The following is a 22,799-nucleotide window of genomic DNA, read 5'->3' on the forward strand; positions in this document are numbered from 1 at the left end:
TTTTTGTTTTCATTGATCCATGCCGGTTCCCGTACCCCCACCCCCCTGCAATGGCACCGCGCCTCTCCTAGGGGGCGCGCCCCACAAGTTGGGAACCACTGCTTTAAATGAAGTAATTCATGTAATATTCTGACTGGAGTCTTTTGAAGTTTATCCAGTCTGTTTGCCAAATATCTCCATATTGTCTGTTATGATAGATAGAAGAGATGGCTTCACCTTCCTCCTCGCTCTGCATCCTCCTTCTCAGCTCCTCTGGGATTTGGTGTTGTAATTCAGGTGTTATTTGATGTTTTGACATGCTGATCAGCTGCTCCCAGTTGTAAAAACAATACCTTATTTCCCAGCCCTACTTCCAGTCTCTACACATCTTTACTCAGCACAGGATCACATCATGAGCTGATGGTGGGTGGGAACCCTACAGAGGATTAAAGCTGGCGTATGTGAGGGTGGAGTCCGGGATAAAGTAATTTTAGATGGATTATATGGCCATAAATCCCGGAATAATTCAGATACTGGTTTATTGTTTGAAACTGTCAAAGTATTAAACACTAAATGAAACCAGTTTCCAAGCACAAAACCCTGAGGAGCAGTTTTACTTCCTCTGGTGTAAGGCTGAAACGATTAATCAAATTAGTTGTGATTAATCAATTATTGAAATTATCTTCAACTAATTTAGCAATTGATTTATTAACTGCAGAACACTGACTTAAAAAATGCTACTTACTAAAGGAGCAACACACACAGAGCAGCAATTAAGTTAAAACTGCACAAAAAAAATGCATTTTGCATTTAAGATTTAAAAAACCCAAACACTGAAGGAATGCTCTTATTGCATTTTAGAAAAAAATGTTTTTTATTATTATTTTATTATTATTTTAAGGGAATCAAATTAAATGGTTTTTTGCATATTTTTAATGTATTTCTAATGTAGCATAAAAAGGCTTACATGGTTCAATAAATAAATCAGCAGAATATGCAAATATGCAAAGTTTTAGTGCAATTAGTTGATTAATTGTAATATTTGATAGAATAATCGATTAATAAAATAATCTTTAGTTGCAGCTCTACTCTGGTGTTTCAAAAAGCAGATTAATGTAGATGCTTCATGCAAACCGCTCCAGAACTGCACATTACTATAATTATGCATTAATTGATTGAAACATTTATCCTCAGTTTGCCGTTTTCTCTCTGTCGTTGTTCAGGGAAGCTTTTGGGTCAAGTGTGTGTTTGTAGCACAGAAAGCTGTTCCCTAACAGCTGAGAGAAAGAGAGAGAGGGGCGAGTGATGAGGAAGCGGATTGGTGGAGGAGGAGAGCCAGAGGATGGGAGGGGTGGGCTGGTGAGAGATCGAGCAGAGGAGAGAGTGAAGCTGCAGCAGCCAGCAGATAAAAGCTTTTTCTCTCCTTCTGCCGGCGTCTGCGAGCCGCGGATAAAACCGAGCCGTACAGCCGGCAGAGGGAGCGGTGGATCCGGTCCGCCTGCCGCCGGATCGCCAGGCCTCAAACCACAGACAGGGACAGATCTGAGCTGATCTGAGGGACCGCCCAACAACGCAGGAACGCTCGGTGCCGTTCCAGCCTCCAGCGTATCAATCGGATCAGCTTCTCTGAAGGTTTAGTTTCAGCCGGAGACGCCTCCCGTCTTTGTTTCTGGGAGGACGCGATGTTTTAGTCTCCTCTGCGGTCCTACGTGATGCTCTAGACTATCCTTCACCAGACTCCGAATTTCTTGGCTGTGCTCCAGATTCGCTGCACATCTGCACAAGAAGAAGCTAACTGATGACCAGAACTGCTTTCTGTTTCGACTTCCCAGCCTCGGAGTCCAGAGGCCTGTTCCTAATTAGGAAAAGACAGACTTGAGGAGTAATTAAGGGGACTGTGGACGTGTTTTCGACATACTGATCCAAGTCCTGCCCTCGTCCTGCAAACTGTGTGGTTTTCCAGCTGTTGCATCGTCGCACTGCACCACCTGATGAGGCTCCTGAGATCCCAAGGGGTCCTACAGGGCTCCTACAGGGCTCCTACAGGGCTCCTACAGGGCTCCTGAGTACCCAAGGGCTCCTGGCAAAATGACAACTTTAAACGTCAGGGAATGAGATGGAGTGGGGAGTCTTGTGATCCCAGCTTTTCAGAACTGCAAAGTCATATTCAGACTTTTAATTGCCGCCACACTGAGGATAAAAACACGTGTCAGAGGAGCCAAATCATCACAGGAGAAATCTCCTGAATGGTCTGGATTAGACGTGAGGAGCGGTGGAAATCTGACTGAGTCTTTAGTAAGCTGTCAGAGTATTGGCTGGACTTCCTGCAATCTGTTGCGGCATTGGCTGATGGCTCCCTCTGTCACACACATCCAGACTGCAGGACGTGCATCAGGAATACCATGGGAAGACTCTAGATATACTGATCTCTCTTCTCTGCTGCATTAACATTACCACAGCGTGGTCTGTGGATAATTAATTCATGAGCTTAGATAGAGCTCTTGGATCCCTTCATTCTGGTTCTGTTGATTGGAATGAAACGGGAGCAGATCAGAAGGTTTTTCTCACCTTGGGATACAGATGCCTTCAGTTTTCCTGGGACTTTTAATGATTGATGGAAGATGAGGTTAGAAAACAAGTTGACATTCGTTTCTTTGGGTGTGTATTGAAGGCGGGGCTGTTGGAGAATCCCAGATGGGATGAAAACGACTCTGATGTGTTGCCTTAAACTAGCTGCCAATAAATCTGAGTCTTAAGCTAGACTGAGTTGATCTCCACCTGTCCCCTTTCACCGAACAAACGGACTGGAGAATATACTTCCTGGATTGATATATTGGAAGGTAGCCTAGTAAAATCCAGCATCTTGTTCTACTCTTTGCTTCACTCAGAGGGTCCAGGCTCTCGGCTATTGAGCTTTCTCAAGGTGTGGACTCTGAAGTTTTAATCTTTAGCCCGTGATGTATGTAATATGCCAATTCAACGCAGTGAAGCTTACCAAGAAGTGCCGAGCTGAAGGAGATGGCTGTTAATGTTAATTCAATATTTGGAAGCGTGACCAACACGGACTGAACTGCTTCATTCGCTTTCTTCACTGCCATTGCTAAAACTACAAACAGTGCAGAAAATTGTTCACAAGTCCTTCTATTCTCTGACTGGCCCGGTTGAATCCAACTCAGTGGGAGACAGCCCGGACTGAGCTGTAAAGCAAGATTTGAATTGAGAGAATTAGCGCTGGAAGGCAATGGCCAGACCTTAGAGGTTGATCTTTCACCGGCTCGAGCTTCCATTTCGCTGCCTTCATTCCCCCCTGGGGCATCTCCGGAGACATGGGGAATTCAATGGGTTGCGTTCGGCCTCTTCGGGAGGGCGATCCGGACGGCGCACCGACCCTGACACCAAAGAAACGTCTTCGCTTCAGACGTAAGCAGAAGGGCAATAAGAACCGGAGGGCTGGGGAGGAGAAACGGACCCGTGTCCATGAGTCCGACCAGGTCGACCAGGTGAAGGAGAAAAATCCTGAAGGTGTGGAGTGTAGCAGAACAGTGCCTGAATCCCATTTAAGTCATTCCAGAACTGATCCACACAGCAATACTCTGTCTCCCGGCTCTATGAGTGGACTGTTGAGCAGCCGAATACTCGAAGCGACTCCCAAACCCAGTCCAGCCTGGAGAGGAGTCTTCTGCCTTCCTGGGGAGGAAGACACGGTCAGCGCCATCATCGACGTCTCCAGCATTCCGAGCCAAACCACAGCCACGACCCCGGTCAACACGGCGCCGGCCCTGGGCAGTACCACTCCAGGAGGAGGCAAGGTCTGCCGGGTTAGGGAGAAAGTTCAAGGCATTCTGGAAAAACCTTGGATACACAAAAGGGAAGAGGAGAAGGAGAAAGTGAGTAAGGATGGAGGGGGAAACAGGCCGAAGCCGGCAGTAAAGGAGCATAAAGGTGTAGTCCACATCCGAGAGGTGGATGGGAAGCTCTGCGTGGTGCGGACGGTCTACCCCAGTGATCTGGGCTCCCCGCTGCGGAAGGACAACGAGGTGGATGTTCATAAAGAACCTCCGGCACCATCACCCGTCGCAGGAAACATCCTGAAAGTTAAGCTGGTAGAACCAGCAGGTGATTCCCCGACATCGTCCGGCCATTTGCACATCCAGGACGCCATGAAAGCTTCGTGTCTTTTCGAGTCGGGCTACTCCAGCGATCTTCCTCTGACGTCTCCGGAAACGGCAAGTACCTCTCCCAGTCAGACGGACTGGGGAGGCCTGACCAGCAGCTCGTCTGAGAAACTGGACTCTACCCTGGAGAGTCCGCTGGCGCCGCAGAAACAGGCGGCTTCGAAGCACTTGCCGCAGGTTTGTGTCCTTACAAAGGTAACCGAATCAACCCGTCCAATGTTTCTAGAACTAACGTCTTTTTTCAAATATTAAACCTGAATTTGATAGAAAACTACAGAACAGGAAACTCCCCCATCTTCATGGCTTAGTTCTTGTGGATTTGCTTATTACTATAGTGTCTTTTTTTGTAGGTCATGTGAGAGAAAATTTACTTTTGGAAGCTGAAATAATGAGGCGCAATGCTATTTCGCATGCCATTGGTTGACATTTGCAAAGCAGCCAATTCATTTCCATTCATATTCCTTGATGCTGATTGGCTGTAGCGCTAAGATCTAAGAAAGACTGTGGAAATTAACTTCTGCTGTAGTGCTGAGACACTTTCCAGAGTGTTTTAATGTTTATTAAGGTATTTTTGGTATTCAGACTATTAAAATAGGTATTTTTAGAGGGAAACTCAAAGACCAGCCTTTTGTGGGCATCTGTGGTCCCTACTTAATACTGAAGCTCTACTGCGAAACCTATAGCTTTATTTACTATAGATTTAGATTTTTTGCAGTGAAGCTTGTTCTGTTGCTGATAAATCCAACGTTTGCTGAATAATTATTTGACGAAAAACTTTGCAAAGAAGTTTTGTTTTGTCTCATATCAAGTGTACTAAGATATTTGCACTAAAACCTAGACCTAAAATACTTGGTGAGATTTTGTGTTTTTGCAGTGAATAACTTCAATAGTTGGATTAGTCAGCATAAAAACAATATTTAGAAATAACTTCAGTGTTTCTCTTTTCCTGTTTTGATTCTGAATCCGACCACAGATATTTATTCCCAGGAAATGAGGAATAATTTAGTTCCAGGACCTTATCCACCAGACCGCTGGTCTCTGGTGTTTGGAGGAGCTTCTGCAGCTCTTTTTGTTTGTGTCTGGTTTGTTTTCGTGGTTTCACCGTTGTCATGTGTGCAGCCGGTTGCAGCAACGGTCATGTCAGTTTTCAGCTCTTACTGGAGTTTGAGGACATTCATCTTCTGTCGGTTCTTTCCGGCTTTGTTGTCGTGGTCTAATCAACACGGCCCAGCCAGTCCTTCCATCCTCCTTTTTCCCTTCGTCTCCCCACACACACGCACATGTGCACGCCCACACACACACACACCCACACACACACACTGCTGACGTCTGTAGGAGTGTGTGAGGCAGAAAGATCGGTTGAGTGTTTTGGAGAAAGGTCAGTGGCTGTAATGACAGGGTTTACTTTCTCCTGTAAGTTGAAACTAATCGTTTACTACAAATTTAAACCGACTGGAGGAAAAGGTCATTTACAGTAGACGTAAACAGTATAAAGTAGTGGTGGAATACGATTAAAATAGAATTAATCTCAGGGTCTGCTATTAATCAACTTAATTGCATTTTAATTGACATAATAATCAACATTTTCTGGTTAAAAATACCTTTTCGCTGCTAAATTATAAAATGCTATTTTAGGCTTGAATAGCTTTTAGCACAACTTTAACACACCAATAGTCTTTTTCTTGTTTTTTGCAGTGTCAGAGAAGACAATGTTTTGAATCTGAAATGGCCCAAGAGAAACACCGCTGCTGTTAGCAGATGTAGCTTATGTATCAGATTTACAGACGTACCTGAAACAATCAACAAAGGTTCCAGCACTGGAGTAAAACAAAAGTAAAATAACAATATTACTTTAATTGTTTAACATTTTTAAGGAGTAAAATCTATGTAATTTAATGAATGGAAATTAAAGTCCTGCCCTTAGTTTAAAATGATCTGACTCACAGTTTTAAAGCTAATTGGGTATTTTTTGTATTTCTTTCAGTTTTCTGCTTTATTTAATTTTTTCTTTTTAAATTTTTGGATAATAACATTTAGAGTTCAAAATTGTCTGATTCGTTTTTAAAGCTAATTGAAATTTTTTTTACATTCCTTTCCACTTTTCCACTTTTATTTTTTATTTTTGGATAGTAACATTTACATTTCTGACAGTAAATTAAATAAATACAGAATTGCAGCAGTAATTAGTTCAGAAGGTGACTTTTATTGTTGTAAAACTACTGCCACAAAATATTGTGATAAAACTAGACCTGTGTGTTGCAACAGATGTTTTGCTTATAGTTGAATTTAATATTAAATCTGACCTCAAATAGGCCTGTCGCGATAAACGATAAATCGATCAATCGTACGATAAATTAAAGCTATCGACGTCATTTTAATTATCGGCACTATCGTCTCTTCCGACCTTTTTCTCTTTCAGCTAATGAGACTGAATGAAAAAGGGCTCAACTCCGGTGCTCTCCACTGACTCCTCCCTTCCTCATTTCCTCAGTGTAAAGCCCAGCGCACACTGCACGATCTTAGAGCTGCCAGCCGATTGTCGGCCCATTTTCAAAACCTGACAGACCACACATTACCTGACAGAAATCCTAGGTATAACGGTTCGATCGGGTTCGTTCCTGCTGTGTGGTGTCCAACAATGGGCACAAAATAATGGCTACAAGTTCAGTGAACTAATTTTAAAACCAGGCATTAATCAATGCTTTACTACAATCTACCTGCAATGCATGTGGCTAGTGTCAGCGTAAAGTCCTGACTGAATGAAAATCATTATAACCTATTTACGTCACGTTAACGAAGAACAGCTGAAAAGTTACCGGGTTTACCAGCTGCGGTGGCAATTTCGCTCCAACTCCTCCCCTTGTTATTTCTATATTCTTTGCATGTTGAATAAACATTAATGTTGTTTCCACATATCATCTCCAATGTCCGCTGGACTTCGGGTTGCGCCATGTCAGCTGTTTGGGATTCCCCTCCGTAATTTCCCCTCAGAAAACCCGGAGGAGAATCCGCGCTTTCTGATTGGCTGCCTGTCACATTCAACAGGCTGCGTTAACGATCCCAGTCGGGAAAACCCCGGATTTGGATCGGAGCGGCAACGATGATCTACCGTAACACACCACACAATCTTAGAAAGACCAACGTTTTAAGATTGTTGTAAAGGGAAAAATAGGAGCAAAAATCATGTAGTGTGAATTATTGCATCAGGTAGTCGATGTGCCCATCTTCTCTATTTAAATCTAATTATTACTGAAGGGCAACATAATATACAGACTTCATAATCTGCACTCTTTTGGTTGAATGCAGTATTTATTTCCACTTTGGCTTTATGTTGTTTAGTTTTTTTTTTCCCAAGTGAGTTTTTTGTTAATGGAGACTGAGAATCCATTTTATTTTTGTTTTTGGTTGTTTTGTTTATTTTGTTTATCAGCTCCAGTGTTTAGTGTTCTTTTGAAAATAAAGTGTATTTATCTTTGGCAGGAAATCGCATGCATTATTACATAATTTCCATTAAATCAGTGTAAAAAGATCTTCAAACAATATTATCGTTTATCGCAATAATTTTTGAGACAATTAATCGTTCAGCAAAATTTGCTATCGTGACAGGCCTAACCTCAAACATCGCTTGATGTGGCAACTATAGGTTTGGATTTTGGTCTCTAAAGTTGCATTCAGTTATCAAAACCTGCAGATTAATGCATTAATAGCGACTTTAGCTGCTAATAAGTGCTGCAGAGTCATGGACGTATTTCTGCATACATGCATGCAGGTGTTGAACTTCACATCTTCTGGGTTTCTGCTGCGCGTGTTTAGCAGCGCCGCTCTCTTTGCTCTCTCCTGTTCTGCATTTTTTGGCCGTTGCCGCAGTCTCCCGGCATTCTCCGGACGTTTCCCGGCTCCATGTGAGCAGCAGGGAGGGAGGGCGGTCTGACAGGAGGCGACTGATGATAGCAGCAGCAGCCAAGCGCTGACAGTTACTGCCCCTGCGACACTAACGGTCCAAACGGTCTCTGAAGACAGGATTCAGAGGAAAAGCCTCCATGGAAGCTGTGTTTAAGCGTCTGGGGGAGGAGAAACTTTGATTTCATTTGGCTGAAGTGACTCAAGTTTGTTTATGTTTTAGGCAGAAGTTTTTCCTCGACTGAAAAAACACATTTTAAAATGTCAACTAACTACAACAACTGTCTCTGAACCACACAAGCAGCGCTGGAAAACAGGAATTAAACATGTTAGGATCAAAGCTTTTTGTTTTCTTGATGGTATTACAGAGACCGTTTGTGGAAAATAATCACAGATGAAGAAGGAAATCTTTCTAATTGTGCACTGACGTTTTAAAGGAGGAGTTTAATGTAAAATAAACTTTTTTTGAGCTTTAGGCCATGTTATGATGTTATTCTATCGTCTAAAAACAGACCGATACTTTCATGCATGGTTGAGAAATCTCCATGGCAACCATTCAGGTGTGCCTATACGCCTTCTCTCCCTCCGTGACGCCTTCTCCACTTGGCTCCTTCAGACTAGCAGCAGCAGCAATTAGCAAACACCTGGAGGAAGTGCGAACCTGGAGCTACTTCTCAGTGAAACACTCCCAATAACGGCTGTAAATGGCATCATGGAGGAGCATTGTTGTGATGACATACTGAAGGCGGAGTGTCAGAAAGAGCAGGAGCTTCTTAAAGAGACAGAGGCCCAATTTCTAAGTGTCATATTATGACATCAAATTTCTTTTAAGTCACATTTGATATACACAGAAACTGAAGGTGACATAGTTACTGGATTGTGTTATAAAATGCCGGGGAAGTACAGGATACTGCCCCTTTAAACTCAGACAGTAATTAACACCAGTTTAGCTCTCGAACTGGTTTGGTGGTGGTAGAATATACCAACTGCCAGAACTGCTCCACTTAGAAAAACTTAACTTTTCATTGATTACTCTGGATGCTTTTTATTACAGTTAAGATACTGACTGCTCAGGGCTATCTTGCACAACCCCGCTTGAAGGAAAGTTGAAGTTTTCATCATTGGAAACAAAAGAAAAATGTCCTAAAAGTGTCTTTTAATCTTAGGCAGTTAGATGTTCTGTGTGTTTTATTTTTTAAATATTTTGTGATTTCTTTAACTAGGACAAAATATTTCCCTTTCTCAGGAACAAACTTTGTTTGTTGATCATCCTCTGAAACAGGAGATGATGAAGATGAAGGAAGGTGATAAAAAGAGATAAATGGAGGCTGGGCAGTAAGAGGAGGATAATGATGCTGCAGAGCATACATTTATTTAATTATACAGGAATAATTATCTCATTATTCTTATTATTAATAGTCAAAGACTATCATGGAGTCGAGAGGAAACATCAGGTTCAATCAAAGAGATTTGTGTTGTTTCCATAGCGACTTCATTTCCGGCTACTGTTGGTTTTTACTGTCTGTTTTCTCATTTCTACCTCTCCCTCTGCTCTCTGTTCCCCTCCAGATTTCAGAGATCTACGTCTGTGGCGAATCCGCTGACCTCACAGCCAAAGAGAAGCTGCTGCTATGGAGCCAGCAGGCCACCGAGGGCTACCCCGGCCTCCGCTGCACCAACTTCAGCTCGGCGTGGAGCGACGGCCGCATGTTCAACGCGCTGCTGCACAGATACAGGTCAGGGCCGCCGCCGGCGGAGCGGCGCTGCGTTTTTAGGCAGACGGACACCAACGTGCTGCCTCTGTATGTGTGTGTTTGCTTTTGCAGGCCGGACCTCATCAACATGGAGGCCGTGACCCGGCAGAGCAACCGGGAGAACCTGGAGCAGGCCTTCGAGATCGCTGAGTCGCTGGGCGTGACCAGGCTGCTGGACGCCGAGGGTGAGGCTGCTGATCGGAACCGCTCTTCTGTTAACATGACACATTTCCCTGAAAGCAGCCAGACTTACTGGAGATAGTTTGAAGTGCTCTTAGTTAATTGTTCTCACATTTTCTCTGACAAAGTCTTTTTTTGCCCTTTTTCTGCCATTTATTGAGGAAACCTGCTTTTAATTTCCTTTCCTTACTGAGTCATTGGGCATAAAACTTAACAAAAAGTTCAGGATGGGTGGATGGGTTTTAATGACGGTTTTAAGCTGCGTTTCGATTACAAATATGTTGAGAAAACACACTTTTGCAATTGCAGTGTTTCCATTAAATAAGAAACTAAATTAAAATCCCACGTTAATAAGTTTGTTCAGGAGAAAAGTAATTAAAAACCATGGTGCGCCATCGTCATCCGACCACTTCCTGTCGTCTTTTTCATTTTTTACGCAAGTAGTAACACTCGATTGTTGATCATGTGACTTATGTGATTTTGTGAAATAAAATTATTTTGATACTGCCAGAAAAACCACAATCCTAGTGCAAAAACTTCATATCACAAAGCGTGAGCTTTTTAAAAATGTACGTGTTTTGGTTTTATCTAAAAGATTTTTGTAACTCCAATTTGTTCAATTGTGTGAACAATGGAAATGCAGCTAATGTTGCTCATGTGGAGCTTTAGGACATTAATTGCCTCTTTGGTGAAATTAAAACGTTAATTACCACCCACCAGATCCGATTAGCTTATATTATGCAGGGCTGACAGTTATTGATTATTCTGACGATTAATCAGTTAATTGTAAAAAAACAAAAAACATGGTACTTTCAGCAGATCTTCAATTAACCACTTAATCATCTTGTACAATACTAGAAATACATAAGAAAATACCAATAAGAAATTCAACTCCTTTATTAAAAAGGAAAATAAAAAATGAGCTACCTAAAATGCAATGGCAGCGTTCCTGATCGTTCGTAGTGGAGGATTCATCTGCAGCTACATGAATCTGAAAAGCTCTGCCTGATTTATCAACACATTGCAGGGTTGAACTGTTTCGCTTTTTCATTTAACCAGTTCATTATCGGATAGCAAAAGGTGCTTTATAGTAGAAGTTTTTAACATGCTTTATGGTAGATGTTCTTAAAACAGCATTTGAACCAGATGAATCTAAAACTATTACTTGGGAAGTTCTAGGTTGAACGAAGTAGATTTTTCATTTTTAACTTCATTTATTTTTGTACAGTTTTGGCTTATTTGCTGCTCTGAATATGTTATTCTTTCAGCAAATGGGCTTTTTTGATTCTGTATACTGTAGTTAACGATTAATAGATTACTAAATTAGTTGAGTTATTTTAATAATCGATTAATCGTAATTAAATTGATTAATGGTTCCACGGGTTTTGTGTTTCTCCTCTCTGATTTCCTCAGATGTGGACGTTCCGTCTCCAGATGAGAAATCCGTCATCACTTACGTCTCCTCCATTTACGACGCTTTCCCTAAAATCCCAGAGGGAGGAGAAGGCATCGCCGCACAGGTGTGACCCGATTGCTGCTTATTTCCATTTTAAAGATAATTTAGATATTCTGCTGTCCTTTGAGATGTTCAGTGAAAGTTTCCTTCCTTTTCCACTGAACTGTTTCCTCCTGGTCATCAGGAAGTGGACCAGCGCTGGTCGGAGTACCAGTCTAGGTTCTTGTCTCTGCTCCAGTGGAGCCGGCAGCATACGGCCCTCATGGCCAAGAAGAACTTCCCACAGAACCCAGTAGAACTCAAGGTGAATATCTACTTCATTTTAAAACACTTTTAGACCAAACATTAATCTTATAGCTAACTGATTCCTGTTAACTGCTTTGGTGTGACATTTGTTGTAACAAAAACTAAAGGTGGACGATTAATTGATTTGATCAAATATTAAGATAATTGACGATTAATTGATTTCATTGAATTTTAAGTTAGTTGATAATTAATTAATTTTATCTAATGTTGATGATTAATTGTTTTTATTGAATGTTAAGTTTATGATTAGTTGATGTTATTGATTAATCAAATTTCAGTGATGTCAGCATGCCCACGGCGGCCATCTTGTTTGAAAAACGTTTTTAAAGCTTTTTATTCTCTGGACTTGAAATTCAAGTTAACTGTACGACAAAATATTAGGGTCAGACTGATTTATTTAAAATAATGTTACGAGAATACAGTCGAAATAATATGAGAATAAAGTTACAATGTTAGAAGAATAAAGTAGTAATTTATTGAAAAACAATCATACAAGCTTTTTTGTCATTAAATTGCTTTTTCTTGTAATTTTATGACTCTCTTGTGGTAAAATCGTGTCTTTATTCTGATAATATTGTGACTATATTCTCATAGTTAAACATAAATTACTGTAGCCTGGCCCAGAAGAGCTGATTGAAGTAAAAGCCACATTTTGAAAATATTTTCTGCTATTTGTAATTCATTTTTAAGAAAATAAAGCAGGAAAAAAAAAACTACCAGAAGCCCTGAGGAGCAACCTGCTGACATATTTGTTATAAATGAGGCGTGCATGAAGTTATTGAAGCCTGTTTGTTTGTGAAACTCCATCACAGACTGTAAAGGTGACTGGTTTTGAGTTGCAGCGTCCATTAACACTCCATTCCTCCTCCAGGCACTTTATAACGAGTACATCCATTTCAAAGAGACGGAGATCCCCAGCAAGGAGACGGAGAAGTCTCACATCGAGCATCTCTACAAGCTGCTGGAGGTGAGCGCCGTGTGCATGACGCCGCGTTGGTTCTCGGAGCAAACCCTGCAGAACACAAACACATGATGACTGAAGAATAAAAGCTCCCCCTGTGTTCCCGCTCAGCTGATTCTACCGCAGAGTGAGACTTATGATGCGTTAACCGTTCCCGTTTCCAGGTTTGGATCGAGTTCGGCCGGATTAAGCTTCCTCCGGGCCTCCATCCCAATGATCTGGAGGAGGAGTGGGGCAAACTGATCCTGGAGATGCTGGAGCGGGAGAAGGCCCTGAGGCCGGCCGTGGAGAGGTGCAGAAACACAGACAGTCTCTTTGTCGTTGAGGTTTGATTTCACAGGAGTTCCTAATGAATCTGTGTGCTTTCAGAGTGGAGCTGCTGCTGCAGCGAGCCAATAAGATCCAGAACACGGCCGTGGACTGTGAGGAGAAACTCACCTTGGCTAAGAACACGCTGCAGGCTGTGAGTTCACCTGCACTTATTTAACAGATTTTAGGGCTTCCAGCTGGATGTCGGGTAAACACAGTCGATCGCTGCTTTACGACGTCTCGACCCATCTGGAACATCAAATATTTACTCACCGCTTTCCTGTTTCCTGCAAATATTCCACGTTTATCCTGGAAACTGAAACACTCTTAATAATTACTGCTTCTTATTTGTTTTACAACAGAAAGCAGATTTTAAAAATCATCATAATTAGCAATAAACCATTAAAACCACTTTGATCATTTTAGTTTTTTAACTAGGAAAAAAAGTAAAAAGAATAATTTAATGAAAGAAAATTTGAAAACTAAAAACATTTAAAAATAATAAAAAGCAAAAAGGAGCTACTTTTTCTTGGCATCTGGCATCGAGTTTGCTGCAGAAGGGAAGAAACTGAAGCGTCTGTCACCTGGTTTCAGGACGCGTCCCGGGCCGAGAGCGGCGAGGCGGTGCAGTGCGAGGGAGAAATGGCGTGTTACCTGCAGGACTGCGAGGCGCTGATCCGGCAAATCGAGCAGGATCTGAAAATCCTACGAGAGGAAAAGTACTACCAGGTGGACCAGCTGGCCTTCAGGTGAGAATTCATCTAGTAAAACGGATCGAGAACGTTCAGCTAATTCTGTTAGCAAGTCTTAACATACGGAGGAAAAAAACTCAAGTCTAGGTTAAAAAACTTTGCTGACTGAAAAACCTTGGTTCAAAAAAGTCTCATCAATCAATGAAATATTTTTGTAAACAATTAAGAAAAATGTGCGTCACACGACATTCAGACCTGAACCTTCAAAGAAACATAAAGACAGTTATAAAGTTGGCCTTCTATCACCTGAAGAAGATTTCCAGGGTTAAATGGGAATGTTCTCTCAATTTATTCATTCATTTTGAAATGCCTAGAATCTCTCAAACTTTGCTATATATGCATATATAAACAGCAAAGCATTAATCTGAAAAATTCAGTGCATTATTGCACAACGCAGATTAATCAAACTAAAATGGAGGGTTACCTAGTTCACACCAGCACTAGTTTTTACTAACTGTGTAAGTAAAAGGAAACTTGACTGGTTTGAATCCCTTTATTCTTTTTATGTTGACTCGTCCTGCACGGTAAATTAATTCTGCCTCCTATATAAAACACTGTTTGACCTTTTCGTGACCTTTCCAGAAGATGTGAAATTCAGAAAAAAACACCGACAGACAGTTGGGCGGAGTTAAATCAGGCTCAAACCTTCAGAGCTTCTGTTTTTACAGGAAACACAGAAACATACGGGGGATAAATAACTCTCCGCTTTCCGTTAATACTGACTGTATTTCCTGATTTCTGCAGAGTTAACTGCCTTCAGGAGGAGCTGGTCTCGCTCCGGCTGCAGTGCTCCAGCGTCTACCGGAAGGGCCACTTCTCTCAGTCCCTGGGGCCCACCGGCACGGAGCCGCCCTGGCAGAGAGCCACAGACGGAGGCCTCTCTCTGGGTCAGACCCTGCTGGGAGCCGTGGGCGCCGTGGGGGTGGTTGGAGCCGCTCTCTTGCGGCGGCCGATGGCGCGCTCCCAGCTGGTGGGCATGTCGTCATCAGAGGACGAAGGAAGCCTGAGGTTCATCTACGAGCTGCTGGGATGGGTGGAGGAGACGCAGGTCAGCCTCTACTGTCTGAAACTTTCAAAAACACAGATTATTTTAAACATAACCTGGATCTGTGGATCTCTTCCTGGTTTGATGATGATTTTAGGTTCTTTACATCCTACAAAACTCTCATATTTTCAGGAGGTAAATGGAGCTTCTCTCCACTTTTACTCATTAAGTCTTCTCTGTTGAGCATGTTGTAGATTAAAAAACTATAAAACCTTTTTCTTTGTTTTGTTGTATCTTCAGCTCTGTGTCTCGTCCACTTTTCACTGCAAAAACAGAAAAACCTACCAAGTATTTCTGGTCTGCAGATATCTTAGTATACAAATGTATAATTTTGTAAATAAAAAGACAATGGCAGATAAGTAAAGTAATCTGCCATTGGGACTAATATTTTTTATTAATTAGTATTAAAAATAGTCACATGGTTCAAGTTGTGTTAAAGAGAATCCATTGATCACCTTAGTTATTAATCAGCTTATAAAAATAATCAAGCATCAGTAAACTGAACTTTTCACATGTTGATATTGTAGTTTTATGTTTAGCTGCATGCTTTGCTGCAAATGATAAAACTTTCACTAAAGGCATGATGTTCTTGCATTTTATGCAATAAAATTCTTAATTTTTTATTTAAAAAATTAATTGAACTGTTTATTTGCATCTCTCAACATATTTCTAATATATAAAAAGGTTTGATTGGTTAAATGAAAAATCTGCACAATGTTTTTTAATTTTTTTATCTGATAAATTTCCAAAATAATTTCTAAAATAATTGTTAGCTGCAGCCCTACTCTGGTTGCTATGTTGATTCCCTCCTACTAGAAAGAAACATAAAAACACTTAAAGTCTTAAACAAACTGACTTTTTGCTAAATCTTGACTTTCTATAGAAAATCGTTTTGACCCGTGAGCGACAGAACCTTCTCACGTCTGAATATGAAAACTTTTGTATTTTATGTTCTAGATGTGACCTTTAACATCCACAAAACACCAAATTCTGCAGATAAACTCTGTCATTGTGTGTTTTAGGAGCTGCTGGAGGGAGCAGAATGGGGCGCAGACCTCCCCTCTGTGGAGAACAACCTGCAGGAGCACAACACCATCCACACGGCTGTGGAGGAGCTGCTGAGCAGCCTGCAGGAGGCGCGCAGCTACGAGGTGCATATGCAGCCCCACAGGACCAGTTTTTATTTTTATTAAACAATACAGTTGATAATCAAGATTTTGTTCATCTCCATTTAGGCTAAAGTATCCCCGAACTATAAAGGCAGCTACTCAGAAACTCTGGCCAAACTGGAGTACCAGTACTGCAAGCTACTGGTGAGTGTTTCCCAGTTAATCCCATTAAAGCATGACAACAAATTCTCCATCTGCTCTATTCGCTTTCCATCTTTTTTCCCCCTTTTTTCTACTTAAATGTTTGTTTCTGCAGTTCTGTTGCATCTAAAAGCTTCCAGCGATGCTAAAGTAGCTGCTTTGGAGTTTTAAATGTTCAGTTTTGTACATTTTAAAGCTTTACAACACAAGACATTTTTACATCAATGGATTTTGTTTTAGCAGGAGTAGTACGCCCTTTTTTATCATGAATGTCTGACTGACAATTTACACCACAAAATCACAAGATTTTACCAAGTATTTTTCTCTAGTTTCTGCTGAATTATGTTGGTACTCTTGGAATAAGACAAAACTAACTTTCAAGTAATATAGGAACTTGTTTTAAATCTGTAATTCCTTTTAATTTGTAGAAAAATGTCTTGTTTTTGTGAAAGAGTAGGATAAAAAAAATTCAATGTTAAGGAGTTATTTACTTAAACAAGTTCCTATTTTTTGCTGAAAAGTTTCTTGTAAGTTAGTTTGTCTTATTTCAGCTGTGTTAAGATATTTGCACTAGAAACTAGACAAAAACTACTTTGTATTTCATCTTCGACTGGCTTTAAAATCCTCTGTTTCATCCCAACCAGCAGCTTGACCAAACAATGAGAGGAAGTGTTGTTGTGTGTCTGATGGGGGATGTTTGTGTGGTTTCCATAGGAACATTCGTCATGCCGCCTGCAGAGCCTGGAGAGTTTGCACGCGTTTGTGTCCCGCTGCACCGAAGAGCTGATCTGGCTCAACGAGCGCGAGGAAGAGGAGATCTCCTTCGACTGGAGCGACGCCAACGCCAACATGAGCGCCAAGCGGGAGCTGTACGAGGTGAGGGACGGAGGCCAAAGTTCCCCACTGTAAACACTGAACGTAAACACACCCTGATGTTAACCTGCTGGTTCTGGTTCTGGTTGCAGGAGTTGAGGTTGGAATTGGCAGAGAAACAGGATGTGATGCGTTCCATCCAGGAAACGGCTGGCCGGCTCTGTCAGGAAAACCATCCGGCCAAACAGACTGTGGAGGTAAACTTTACAGATTTACATCAGGTTGGTTCTTTACTGCTGAAGAGAAGTGGGCGGGGCTTCTGTGTCATTGAGCTGGAAGCTCCGCCCACCACATTCAGCAGCTTTCAGATATTGAGAAAATTCATTCTTCTCAATGTCTTCCTTCCTTTCACCCTGTTTTCCATTTTTATCCTCCATTTTTTCTGTTCATGTCTGTGGAGCTTGAATTCATGTTTGGTTTTCTGTTTGCCTTCAGCACCGGATCATAATAAGGTCCAGCTTAACGGTGTTTGGCAAGTTTTTAAACTTTGTTGCATTTAAAATAGTACAAAGAGAACACTTCTTGACTTATCCATGTTTTCCATCTCCTTTTTATTTTGTTTATTTGTTTACAGCGCAATAAATAAACAATAGAGTTGGTTTTATTTTCCAATTACCAGTAAAAAATTTAATAGAACAAAAAAAGCCAAACACTTATTTAATCTTTTAGGGAATATCTTAAAATGCTCATTTTTTGTTTTTGTTGTCAGAAAATTATCTAAAACTTTTTTAAGCTTTAAGGTTATTTAAAATGAACATTTCTTTTGCTTTGATTTGCTTCTGTGGAATAAATTAAATTGTGAAGTTACAATTTTTATTATGTGATTATAAAATAAATTTCATTAAAAAAGGAAAATAAAAGCAAAGTTTTCTGTGTTTCCAGGCCTACAGTGCAGCCCTGCAGACGCAGTGGCAGTGGGTGGAGCAGCTGTGTGTTTGTGTTGAGCAGCATCTCAAAGACAACACCGCCTACTTCCAGGTGAGCTTAAGGTTCTGCTTACACTACTGGAACGTTTAAAACTGGATAAAACCACTGCAGTTCTGATTAAACTGGTGTAAACGCAATACAACTATTTTAAACCAGATAAAACTAGTTTAACTGGATAAAACCAGTTTAAACCAGATAGAACCAGTTTTACGGCCAGATAACACTGGACAGAGCCAGTTTAAACCGGATAAAACTAGTTTAGATAAAACCATCTGGTTTAAACTGGATAAAACCAGTTTAAACTTTATTTTTCTCTGCAGGTTGTTAATATCTGGTGTTTGTGCGTTTTCTTCCAGTACATGAGCGACGCCAGGGACTGCGAGTCGTACCTGCGGCAGCTTCAGGAGACGATAAAGAGACAGTACACCTGCGACAAGAACAGCCGGCTGAGCAAACTGGAGGACCTGCTGCAGGACTCCATGGTAACCAGACGTCCAATCAGAAAGCTTTAGCTCAGTCACTAGCCTGAATCAAGCCACGCCCACATCTGTCCAGCCAGCCAGCCATCTGTCTGTCCATCCATTTTTTCATTTTCTGAACAGTCTTTACATTTTTCCATTCTTCCATCTGCAGTCTGAACTTTGACTAGGCCATTGCAGCCTCTTGCTTCTTTTCTCCCACCAGTGGGAGTTGTTTTGGTTTTCTGATAACATGATCCTGTGATTCATGTCCATCTGTCCGTCATCCCAGATGTTTTGTCCTTCACTCAGATGCCGCTCTGCAGACCTCAGCCCTGCTGCCATCTTGATTTTAGATCCACAAGGTTTTTTTCCTCCAACCCCTATATATTAGTTTTTTCCTATTTTTTCTGTCAAGAATCGAACCGTTAACCTGCTAATTGAGGCCTACTGTATAGATCCTCCTATAAGTCCTCAGCTGGAGGTCATATTGGGGTTTGACCTTCAATCTTTTCTGTTTCCTGTTGATGGCGTTTCCAGCTCGATGTTTCTCCCAGGAGCCGTTGTACCTGTTCGCCTCAGAATGTCACACCTCACTCTTTATATTCCAGAAATTCAGCTCGTCCGTGTTGGTTCAGGTTTAAATCACCAGCTGACCTGCTGCTGTTCGCCTAACAGTGGCGCCTCGTCTCTCAGTGGGAAATTCATCTCTGAGGCGTAATGTAAAAACTCATCAGCACAGACCTGCTAGCTGCCTCCCTGTTGTTTCTCCATCATGAATCTTTGATGACACTCTTTTCTCTGGACCAGATGATGATGAGGAGGTGTAGCGCCGGCTGTCAGGGCAAAGAGCCCTCCAGTTAAATGTTTAATGTTTATCGGTCGAGTTGGACAGGTCCGCTCGGGTCCAGAGGCTTGGACAACGCTGGTCTTTCTGCTGGTTCTCCACGTTCTAACGTCTCTTTAAAGTTGCAGCTCAGTCCCTTCAATTATTAAGGCTAAAAAGTTTTCTTAGATAGCACCAGCATCTCCACATCCATAAATCATAGCATGGCGTTTCCAGCTCGATGTTTCTCCCAGGAGCCGTTGTACCTGTTCGCCTCAGAATGTCACACCTCACTCTTTATATTCCAGAAATTCAGCTCGTCCGTGTTGGTTCAGGTTTAAATCACCAGCTGACCTGCTGCTGTTTGCCTAACAGTGGCGCCTCGTCTCTCAGTGGGAAATTCATCTCTGAGGCGTAATGTAAAAACTCATCAGCACAGACCTGCTAGCTGCCTCCCTGTTGTTTCTCCATCATGAATCTTTGATGACACTCTTTTCTCTGGACCAGATGATGATGAGGAGGTGTAGCGCCGGCTGTCAGGGCAAAGAGCCCTCCAGTTAAATGTTTAATGTTTATCGGTCGAGTTGGACAGGTCCGCTCGGGTCCAGAGGCTTGGACAACGCTGGTCTTTCTGCTGGTTCTCCACGTTCTAACGTCTCTTTAAAGTTGCAGCTCAGTCCCTTCAATTATTAAGGCTAAAAAGTTTTCTTAGATAGCACCAGCATCTCCACATCCATAAATCATAGCAAGACCTGCTATGATTTATGGATATGGAGACATTGGTGCTGTCTAAGCAGACAGGATTCAGATTTCAGTATATATATTACTGGATTAGACAGCACCTGTTAGCCGCTATAGCTAGTGACGCACCTGAAGGCATCATGTCCTCAGAACCAGACTGTTCCAACGTGGTCAGCTGGTTTTAATGGTGTACAACGGCTGCTGGAAATGACAAGAGTTTGTTGTTGACTCACCATCCAGAAGTCACTGCTACATTCTTGTTTGTTGTGCAGGAGGCTCCACTTCTGCTTTTCAAAGATGTATGGTTGTTTAATTTCGCATCTGTTTGTAGCCATTTTCATGTGCGAGTGCAAACGTTGAGTTGAGCAGCATATTTGGATTTAAAGTGACGCTCTAAAACGACTAATTCTGAACTGAACAGACTAAAATCTGATTACCTAAGAATGAGTAAAAAATGTTATGAACATGTTTTGTTTAGACCACAGACTTAACTAACCTGTTAAAGGAAGTGTAATAGGTCACCAGTTGACTTATGACCCTCTGCTGTTCCTGTAGGAGGAGAAGGAGCAGCTGATTGAGTACCGCAGTACGGTGGCCGGCCTGGTGGGTCGGGCCAAGACGGTGGTCCAGCTGCGGCCCCGCAGTGCGGAGAGTCCACTGGGTGGCGCCACACCCATCAGAGCCATCTGCGACTACAAACAAATCGAGGTATGGCACCCGAGCTTGACCCGTTTCTCACCTCTGACCTTCATCAATGGTCACCTTTCCCTGGAAATGCCTCCAAGTTTCCTTCTCAGTGCAGCGAGGGTTCGCTTGGAGAAATGTGGCGGAAATGTTTATCAGGAGAAAAATATCTCCTGTTAATCTCCTCACTTTTCTCAAGCAGCTCAGAGAAAGTGAGTCGAGCATCAAAGAAAACCCAAGCAGTATAAAAGAAGAGGATTAAAAAGATCTGACAAGATGGAGGAAATAAGGTCGTTGTTGTTCCATTAATTTAAATATCAAGAATTGGTTCAATTATTAAACTAGTCAGGAAAATAAGTGCCACAGTCTATTAAATTTGCACGGCTTTTGATAAATCCTTTTATAATAAAATCAGTAATGCATTAATTAATTAAATCTGAAATTATCTTAATGTGAAATAATTCACAGAATACAAAAATTAAATGTGGAAGTCCTTAATAAAATTAATTTCAATGCTTTAGTAGGTAATAAATAATTTTATAGACCTGTATTGGAGTGTATTGTATTGTTTATTAACAGTGACAATGTGGCCAATGTGCAGGTAAACTGCGGCCCAGTTTAACCAATCAGACGTTAGTCTATTTGAGTCAAATTCCCAGTTTAAGTTATTCCTGATGGACTGCAGCTCAGGAAATATCAAATAAATATAAAATACTGAAACCTTTTTAATATTATTGTAGCGTCTTGAAATCAAGAGGATTAGGGTCACTAATAAATAAAGAAAATTTTGACTTTAACCTGATTTAATTCTAATTGTGAGCCAAAAATCCAAATAAATAACCAGACGTTCTGTCAGCTATGTTGTTAGTTATGTAATTATTTTCATAAACTGTTTCTTCCTTGCAGTAAGAATTTGTAAACCTGCATTTTATTCACACTGTCCCAAATTTATTTAAACGATTCTGATTCTGAGAAAAAGTCAGAATTCTTATTTTTTCAGCTCCAACATTTAATCAGAAACCGATCAGGATCCAGAAAGTTTTCCTGTTGAAATGTAGAAAATAACCCAGAGGATGTTTTGGGTTCAGAGGAGATGAGGAGCCAAAAATCCAAATAAATATCCGTCCTGCTGGTTCTGACGGACCGTTAGCTTGGCCGTCTTCAGGGAGTCTAAAAGCATATTAATCTAAATGTGTCCCAAGCAGGATCCCATAGCTTCTCAGCAGCGCCCCCTGGATGTCCGGCTGCTATGTTTAGCGGCAGGTTCTGCCGGGTCGGTGTGTTTGAATACCGGAGCTTCCAGTTTGGGTTTGGGGTTCGGTTCAAAGTGTCACAGAGGCTCTGGAGAGTCGAGCACCACAGTAATCTTTCTCTGCTTCGCTTTCTTTTTTCTCTCCACACCCCTCCTCCTCCTCCTCTTCCTCCTCCTCCTCTTCCTCTTCCTCCTCCTCTCGTCTGTCGGTCGGCCTGACAAGACAAACGTTCAGGTATAGCTGCCTCTCTTCTCCTTCTCTAACCTCAGATTCTCACTCCCTCGCTTCCTTATCAGCTGATTTAAGACTTTTTAACACAATTCTCTAAGTTTGATTTATTTGCTTATTTACCCATAAAATAAAATCGTTTCTATTTATTATTTTACTTCTGACGTTTCACACAATGAATCCCATAACAGACATGAAACATGAACCTGTAAATGACAAAGCAAAAATATACAAAACAAATATTTAATGAGATGAATAAATTAAATTAAATAAATTAAATAAACAGAACGCAAATAAAATGGGGCTTAATATGTTCTATGCTACTATAATTGTTCTAAGCGTTAGAGCACGTATGTTGAGAAATTATCTCAACATTTTGATAAAAGTTAGTTTGGTTTTAAAACCAATTTTGTAAAACACATTTTTCCTGCTTGCAACTAACTCCTCATAATACATTTTTTACAGATAATAATTTTTTTAGATTGTTTGTATTTGTTTCTGTAGTTGTGATAACCCGACTTACAATAAACTGCAAAGTCAAATCTAAATTAAAATATACATTTTAAAACAACCGTACAATTAAACAATAAAATGTGAAAAGAAAAAAATAATCATATGAAAATAACTTGCTACCTTTATGATTAAACATGGATTTAAATATTTGCAGTAAATCTGTGAATAT

General features: G+C 41.2%; 1 protein-coding gene across 18 annotated transcripts in view; it reads left to right on the plus strand.

The window, feature by feature from the left end:
• macf1a (microtubule actin crosslinking factor 1a) overlaps window positions 1-22,799 on the plus strand; it is a 212,946-nt gene that overhangs the window by 81,480 nt on the left and 108,667 nt on the right. For 12 of the 18 annotated variants that reach the window (XM_032580094.1, XM_032580090.1, XM_032580091.1 and 9 more), the window contains exons 1-18: window positions 3,306-4,331; window positions 9,624-9,790; window positions 9,881-9,993; window positions 11,402-11,508; window positions 11,629-11,748; window positions 12,622-12,717; window positions 12,876-13,003; window positions 13,081-13,174; window positions 13,615-13,769; window positions 14,517-14,820; window positions 15,840-15,968; window positions 16,053-16,130; window positions 16,842-17,003; window positions 17,093-17,197; window positions 17,883-17,978; window positions 18,284-18,409; window positions 20,508-20,660; window positions 22,112-22,123. In XM_032580094.1, the coding sequence (XP_032435985.1) occupies window positions 3,306-4,331; window positions 9,624-9,790; window positions 9,881-9,993; window positions 11,402-11,508; window positions 11,629-11,748; window positions 12,622-12,717; window positions 12,876-13,003; window positions 13,081-13,174; window positions 13,615-13,769; window positions 14,517-14,820; window positions 15,840-15,968; window positions 16,053-16,130; window positions 16,842-17,003; window positions 17,093-17,197; window positions 17,883-17,978; window positions 18,284-18,409; window positions 20,508-20,660; window positions 22,112-22,123 (3,171 nt within the window). Of the gene's footprint in view, window positions 1-1,376; window positions 4,332-9,623; window positions 9,791-9,880; window positions 9,994-11,401; window positions 11,509-11,628; window positions 11,749-12,621; window positions 12,718-12,875; window positions 13,004-13,080; window positions 13,175-13,614; window positions 13,770-14,516; window positions 14,821-15,839; window positions 15,969-16,052; window positions 16,131-16,841; window positions 17,004-17,092; window positions 17,198-17,882; window positions 17,979-18,283; window positions 18,410-20,507; window positions 20,661-22,111; window positions 22,124-22,799 lie in introns of those variants that run through there. The other 6 variants (XM_032580101.1, XM_032580103.1, XM_032580105.1 and 3 more) reach the window with 4 other exon arrangements.

This window comes from Xiphophorus hellerii, chromosome 13 (genome assembly GCF_003331165.1).
Source record: "Xiphophorus hellerii strain 12219 chromosome 13, Xiphophorus_hellerii-4.1, whole genome shotgun sequence".
NCBI lineage: Eukaryota > Metazoa > Chordata > Actinopteri > Cyprinodontiformes > Poeciliidae > Xiphophorus > Xiphophorus hellerii.